This window comes from Myotis davidii, unplaced genomic scaffold, assembly GCF_000327345.1.
Source record: "Myotis davidii unplaced genomic scaffold, ASM32734v1 scaffold1494, whole genome shotgun sequence".
NCBI lineage: Eukaryota > Metazoa > Chordata > Mammalia > Chiroptera > Vespertilionidae > Myotis > Myotis davidii.
Genome location: NW_006286246.1, coordinates 2,628,199 through 2,636,201, shown reverse-complemented (window position 1 = coordinate 2,636,201; position 8,003 = coordinate 2,628,199). Strand labels below are relative to the sequence as shown.

Sequence of the window (8,003 nt, the reverse complement as noted above, 5' to 3'; positions counted from 1 at the left end):
GTGGCGTCAGGGATCGACACCCTGAGCCCGATAAGATGAAGGAAAAGAAGGCCTGCATTCTCCAAGAACGCCTCGTCAGACAGGAGGCACTGCTGGGACTGAAGGAGACGAGCATGTGACGCTACCTGCAAGTGTAACGCTGGCCTGGAGGGAGAAAGTGCCACCAGGACTCGCGAGACAGCAGGTAAGTCCAGAACGAGGACTGCATGTTACATCGCGGCATTGCATCCGTGTGACACTTCCGGAATGCGTGCCTGCACCATGGAGATGGGAGCGTGTCCTTGCTCTTAGGAGAAACGTCCTGACATAATAGTAGGTAGAGACACGAGGTAGCAACTCCTCTCACTGACTCAGAAAAGAAGCAATAGCGTGTGCGTGTGCATGTGTGTGCATGTGCATGTGTGTGGAGATGGTGACAGTGAATTTGGGTGGAGGACACACAGTTCTCTATTGCTCGTCTGGCTTTGCTGTAGGCCTGGAGTTATTTCCAGAAAAAAGTTTCTTCAAATGCACGCTTAGCTTGGGCCGTTAGCGCACATTATGAAAGTCGTGTCCTTAGACCCACCAGGATGATCGGATGCAGTTATGACAAACATGTACCAAGTGTCACTCCACAGCGCCTGCCCGCAGGTAACACCTGTGTCCCGCTCCGAGCTTGAGGAGAGCAGCCGTCCAGAAAGCCAGCTTCCGGCCGGATGCAGAGGAGACTGGGGCTGGGCTGGCCCATCTGACTGAGTCTATGAATAAGCCCCATCCCTCGGTCCGACGAAACCCTGGGGTTCTGGAGAAAGGCTCCAGCCAAACCCTTGTCTGGTGGCTGAGCTCATGCTTCCCCCTTTCCCCACGGCCAGCCGCCACCTGGCTGAGGAAGTGAGACGCTGAATCCCCTACACTTTCACAGCTGAGTCTGAGAAGACACTCTGCCCTGCCCCCTGAGGCAAGTGGGCTCCTGTCTTCTTTCTGGATTTACAAGGAAGGCACCTGGGAAATGGGATCCTTTCCGCCACCCTCTGATCCCCAAGAGCAGGGGCTGTGTCAGTCTGTCAGTCTATCTGCCAGTCATGGCAAGAAGTCTCCCAGCCTCAGGGATACTGCGGCTGTTTTTAGACTCGTTCCCATGGGAACACAGCAAGGGGAGGATGGAAAACTGGGCTCAGGGCTCAGAGGCCTAGATTTTAGTTGTGACAGTCCTATTACTGGACACATCTGCTCCCCGGTCCCCCCAGTCACAGCCCACGGTTGTTTCTTCTATAACGGTAGAATTCAGTCACGGATGACTGCACCAGGAGTGTCCCACCTCTGGGCTTGAATTCCTCCCACTATAAGAGTCACCTGATTCCCATGACAAATTGCATAACCAGTCCAGGATGGAGTTAGCGAGCGCACCTTGACACCCACACCTACACAGCACGGGGGACCAGAGAAAGACTGGAGCGAAGTGGACAGGGCCAGGCAGGACCACTGAAGGCATGTTTTGTCCCCGACAGCGCTTAGTCCAAAGTCACTGCTGACCACAAACCCACCTGGGGACACTAAGAAGTCAAGAGCACTGCCCAGCGAATGACCAGGGCAGTCAGGATCCCTGACCCCAGCAGTCCTCAAAGTGTGGTCCCTGGACCCGCAGCACCATGTTTAATGAGCCGCCCAGGTGACTCCTGCATGTGTGTGCATGCGTGTTACGTGTCTGCACGTGTCTCCGCGTGTGCCCAAGCACTGGAGTCTGAGCAGCACTGGTTCTGACTCATCTCCCTCCTCCGTTCCCTTTTGGCTCAGGTTGCAAATGCCTGTGAGCAGAGAAGATGGGAGGAAGTGAGCAGCTGGGGGCGGGGTGGGGGGAGGGGCTGTGTTCACACCCGCACAGCCACAGGGCGAGGACACTCTCGCAGGAGGTCATCCTTCCTCCAACATTCTTTTCATTTCATTGCCTCAGGCCTTACATCCTGCCTCCTTCTCTGACACTGACCCTAGTCTGTCCTCTCTGGTGGCACCTAGTCCTGAGGCCACCAGATGTCGGAAGCCTTCAGTCAGGGCTGGAGTTAAGCCACGGTTGGCACCGGCAACCAGAACACACTGTGATGCTTTATTGGGCCTCCCCTCCTTCTCCGTCACCCATCCCCCTCCCCCTGGCCAGATGGACGCTTGGACAATCACTCCTGTCTGAAGTGGTCACTTCAATCCTACAGACCACACACCCAGGGGCATTGGCCATGAGAATAACCGAGATCTCGAGGATGCCTGGCTGTGCGTCAGCCCTGAGCCCACACCGGCCCTTGAGAGGGCCCCGCAGTCACCAAGGACATCTGCCAATCCCTCTGGCACCCACTGCCCCTCCCCTAGTTAAGGCTGCCAGCGTCTTACCTGGATCGCTGTGACTTCCCACCTGGTGTCTTTACCTTCAGCCTTCTCTCTCCAAACTAAACCCTATCACACTTACAGCCAATCATGTCACCCACCCCTGGGAACCCTTCTGTGCAGTGGTCCAGTGTGTGCTGGAGCCAACTGCTACCAGCTCACACACCAGCTCCAAGTTCCGGGACATCAAGTTGGTGGCTTGACATCAGCCATGATGGGAGTATTTACACTACAGTAATGGGCAAATGCTGCAAATGGGATTTCTCCCTCCTGGCCTTCAGAAAGCTGTTTATCAGCACACCCCTGAGTAGCTCCCAAGCCTTCCTGAACATTGCAGTCATCTAGGGGTTTTCAGAAAGGGCTGATGCCTGGCTCCCACCTCCACACTGTGATTTTTAAAAAATATATATTTTTATTGATTTCAGAGAGGAAGGGAGAGGGAGAGATAGAAACATCATTGATGAGAGAGAATCATTGATCGGCTGCCTCTTACATGCCCCATACTGGGGATCAAGCCCACAACCCGGGCATGCGCCCCCAACCGGAATCAAACCCGGGACCCTTCAGTCCGCAGGCGGACGCTCTATCCGCTGAGCCAAACCAGCCAGGGCCAACACTGTAACTGAATTGGGATGGCATGCAATCTGGGGACCAGGAGCTTTGAAGTTGCCCAGGTGATTCTGATGTGCAGTGATGTTTGGGCACCACTCCTCTGGCAGCTCCTGGGGAAACTGTCACCTCCTCAGCAGAAGGTAGAAGCCCGTCTGACCTGGCCCTGCCTGCCTCCCAGTCTCATCTCCCGCAGGGCCCTCCTAGGACCGCAGGCAGCCAGACCAGAACTCGTCTCTCCTATGCCCTGCACTCAGGGGTTACGTCTGCACCACGCCTTCCCTTGGCCAGGCCTGACTTCCGTGCCTGGTGGTCCTGCCCTGTCCTTTCCAAGTGAGCTCAGACCCCTCCCCTAAGCTGGGCTCTATGCACACAACACGGTCATGCCGGCCCCTCCTCCCCAAATGCAGTATCTGGCACCAGGGGCTCTGCCTCACACATTCACAGATGCTCACTGAGTGTCTGTGAGACAAACAGACGGCCTGCTCTGGGGTGTCTGAGGGCTGGGAGACGGAACAGCCCGGAAGACGGGTCCTGTGCTGCGTCCTGAGAGGCGTGAGGACGCTGCCACTGCACCTGGCGGTGTCCGCCCGGAGGCGCAGGGGGAACTAATTCCCTTGCCAGAGGCACACAGCGATGCAACTTGAGCTTTCGCCTCCTAGATGTTATAATTCATGTTTGTGATGGTTACAGCTACCGTTCCCAGTGCTTTCTAGGTCCGAGATACTGTGCTCAATTCCGATATTTAATCCTCTCCATTCCCTGGAGGTCGGTATTGTTTACTCCATTTTACAGAAGAGGAAGCTGAGGCTTAGTGAAGATATGGACTTCTCTACTGTTTTTGAGATAAGAACTTCTTGTTTGAAATGAGAACATTTTTTGAGATAATATTTTTGAGATAAGCACATTCTTCTGAGATAAGAACTTTTTTTGAGATTAGAACTTTTCACAAATGTGTGGTTCCCATGGACACAGACAACAGTGGGCTGATTCCCAGAGGAAAGGGGGGGAGGTAGAAGGAGGTAGAGGGGATTCAGGGGGATGGAAGGACATCTGACTTGGGAGAGTCAACACAATGCAGACGTCTTGTAGAACCGTATACCTGCAACCTGTATAATTTTATTCACTAATGTTGCCGGGAGCCGGTCCAAGGTCACCTCTCTGAGAAAGGTTGTTTCCCCAGGTAGGGATTTTCCCCTGAAGTTAGGGAGGGAATAAAACCTCTTAACTGCCAGGCGGGTAATTAATCACTTTAACTACGAACAATCATGCTTAAGCTACATAATCTTTACTCCCTGGAATGGAGATAAGAAACGCCCTAACGCTACAGAACCTGGCGACCGAACCTGGCTGGAGAACCTAAACCGAACCTGGCTGGAGAACCTAGCGAGAGAACATGGCTACAGAACCTCACTGGAGAACCTGGAGAACGTGGCTAGAGAACCTAGCAAGAGAACATAGACACAGAACTTGGCTGGAGATTGTGGCTAGAGATCCTGGCAAGGCTGCTGATCAACTGAACGCTGTCTCCGTGTCATTCCTTCTTTGCCGCCTCCGTCCGCACCTATGGGGAACCCCTGGACCTGCTGGGGTTGGACCCCTGGACCCGCTGGGGCTGGACCCCGGCATAATGTCACCCCAATAAATTCAATTTTAAAAAGTACATGGGTCCTAAGAGAATCAGAACTTGACTAGAACTTGGGTCTGCATAACTTCAAGGCTCTAGTCTAGGCTCTTAATCACAGGATAAGTGATCTTGTTTCTGTGACGTCTGCCTTACACTCAGGCAAGCACGCAAGACCCATGGACAACACGCGTCCGCGACTTTATCGCGGCTCCAGTTCATGCTCGTTGTATTTTTCCCCTCACCCCAACCTCTTTGTCATTTTTGAAACTGTTGCTCTACAAGCCATCTCACATTTTGGAACAAAGAAAAGTAGGACCACACAAATGAGCACAGCACGACGCATCCGAGAGCTTAGCAGTCTGACAGGGGAGGCGGGGGATGCAGGCCGTGTGGGAACGGCAGAGGCGCTCATCGACCCTGCACCCTCCCCCGGCTGGGGCGGCACAGGGAGCTTCAGGACTCAGACTAACGCACCTGTGCGAGACGCGGTCCCTGTGTGCACGTGACGTGGCGGGGGGAGGTTCTTAAGTGACAAGGGGGGCAAAGTCTTCAACAGACACACAATATGTAAAAGACCTACCCTATAACTAACACTCCAGGAGAGCAATTAGCCTTAGGGGTAAAATTTCCAATGTGGCTGTTTATAAACTGTGCAACCCACTGCCATGGTGGGGATGGAACTGTGAAAGGTACACAGCTGCTGGAAATGGCCTCAGGATCCAGGACTTCCTAACAAGGGTACCATTCCTATGAAAAGTCACACAGGAATCAGTATCCCACAATCCTCTCTGCCCATGCCCACCCCCCTCTCCATCCCCCATCCCACCCTGGGCCCACAAGGCTCATAGGTTCCCTGGGGCAGCCCCAAGAGGGGGCAACAGTGCAACTTAAAATGCAAACTATTCGCCCAAACATATTTGTGCTTATAATATAACCCAAACGAAGAAGGAAGGGGAAAGGTCCACATGGAGAAAGACAACCAGCATCCATCCCCAGGCTTGCTCTTCACACATCCAGGGAGGGAGGGAGGCCCACCATGAGCACAGCCTGCTGGTCCCGTGGAGCAGCCCAGTTCCCCTTGGAGGATGCATGTGCCCATCAGACTCAAAGGTCAGCACATCCTTCATAAGATTCATGGACACAAAGCCTTTGGAAATGTGTTTGGAAGGAACCACGCACGGAGACTCTGCAGAAGCACTGGTGTTAGGATCTGAAAGGTGCCCCAGCTGCCGGAGAACAGGCACCAGGTCCCGCTGACACTGACAGGCCCAGGGAACCTGGTCCCGCTGACACTGTCAAGCTCAGGGGCACCAGGTCCCACTGACACTGTGAGACCCAGGGGCACCTGGTCCCGCTGACACTGTCAGGCTGAGGGGCACCAGGTCCCGCTGACACTGTGAGGCTGAGGGGCAGCTGCTCCACAGCAGGGCAGGCTGCACCAAGGGAGGCCAGACTGGAGACCAGAACTAAAGAGGGAACGAACAACAAATGGGTTTTGCTTTGTTTTTAGAAGACGGAGACCAGACACGGAGGGTCCCAGAAACATGGTTGTAGACGGCCAGTCTGCAGAGCCAGGCGTGCTCTGCAGCCGTATAACCTGGACAGACAGAGGGTACCGCCAGGCAGACGCCCCACACCGTGGCCTCCAGCTCAGCATCTGGAGGCAGCCTCCGACATTCTGGGAGAGGGACCGGCCCTGGGGGAGGTGGGTGAATTCCACAGCGCCTTCCCGAACACTAGGATTCTGTCATGACCATCCCCTCCAACTTGGGGATTTCTTAAACGTGGTCTCCCTCTTTCCTTTTGCAGAGCTCCGGAAGTTTCAGGGGGAAATCTCCAAATCTAAAGAAAATCAAGTGTCACTCTGTGGACTGGCCAGAAGGGGGCCCTCTATGGAGACCCGGCTGCTTCGGCCTTGGGGAGCGATGGGAGGGAGGGGAGCCCCTGCTCACGGGTGCAGGGTTTTAGCTGTGATGAAATGTTCTAAAATTAGATTCCATGATGGCTACACGGCTCTGTAAACGCACGAGAACCACTGGCTCGCATGCTCTGCACGGGCGAGGCTCATGGCATGTCATCTGTGTCTCAGCAGCTCTTGCACACGCCAGCTGTGGGGTGCGCGCCGGGGATTTCTGCACATTATAGTCATGCTCAGGCGGCTGCTCTGCCGCCACTTCCTGCCACCAGCTGTTCCCGCCGGCTCAGCCATTCCTGCCCAATGGGCAGGCTGGATGCTAGAGAGGCTTTTCCTCCCAGAACTCGGAGCCCAGATGATGCTCATCCGTCCATCTCACTCTCAGAGCTGACGTGTCCGCCCACGGCAGCGTGACGACAGACTGGAGGACAAAGCGCCTACGGTGACACGGGGTCAAGTCAAGGGCCAGTAAGACCCAGCCCTGTCAAACACCCCACGAACCTGGGAGATGGCCCTGAGCCTCTTCAGTCACCCGAACCGCGGTCACCCGGAGCCAGAGGCCTGCTGAGCGCACAACGTCCCCTCAGGCCAGAAGGACGGTCCGGATGGTGGACGGTCCGGATAGTGCTGAGGAATCTCAGGACCCCGGCAGTGGCGCTGCCCCCTGCCCCTCGGGTAGGAACTCAGTGAACGAGGCAGTGCCAGTCCGTGGACAACGAATGTGCTCTTGGAACATGGCACCCCCGATCTCTCCCCAGGAGGCAGACGCCAAATACCTCGGCGCTGGCCCGAGCGCTGTTGTGGGCGGCAGGGGTATTTTTAGAAACCACGAGAAGACTCTGTGCAATTCTCACGTGGCCGTACCACGGGCCCCTGCAATGCCAACCACGCCCGCTGCCCAGCCCGGGGCCCTCACAAAGCCCTCTAGGACAGTCACGACTCCCAAACACCTTGAACACGTTCTCATGTACGGAATCTGGGAGCTAACAAGGTGATTCTATTTAATTACATTACACGGTTCCCTGTCAGCAAAGACTTCCCACTGCAGGTGCATCAACAGTGAGTTCATGATCGGAAAATTACACACAATGCATATGTTTCTGCACACACACCACACACACACACACACACACACACACACACACACACACACACCAGGCTCAACCCAATTGTGCTGTGGGAAAGGCCAGAAACTGCCATGAAAGAACATGGTGGGAAGAAACATGCCACAGCGTGTGGGGAGAAGGCAGGACGAACAGTAACACGCGTATAGGACTTCTTCTGACCTACCTGGAGCCCTGGCTGCTCCCAAAACAGCGGAACCGAGCCTCTGATCTGGACGAAAGACGACACACCATCATCCATGTAGATCGTCTGCACCACAAGGAGACATAAAGGGAAGTGTTCTTCAGCGAGACCGAATGTCCGGGCCGGTAACGGGATCCGGCCACCTGAGACCCGACACCGGAGAGAAGGGCAGACAGCGGACGTCAGGCCTGC

The 8,003-nt window shown here is 55.1% G+C and overlaps 1 protein-coding gene across 1 annotated transcript in view; it reads right to left on the bottom strand.

Moving 5' to 3' along the window:
- The window catches only part of SYNJ2 (synaptojanin 2), a gene marked incomplete at its 5' end in the record, with an annotated part of 57,424 nt that overhangs the window by 37,074 nt on the left and 12,347 nt on the right, over positions 1 to 8,003 (bottom strand). Inside the window, 1 exon segment of the mRNA XM_015560031.1 lies at positions 7,794 to 7,877. Coding sequence (XP_015415517.1) covers positions 7,794 to 7,877 — 84 coding nt within the window.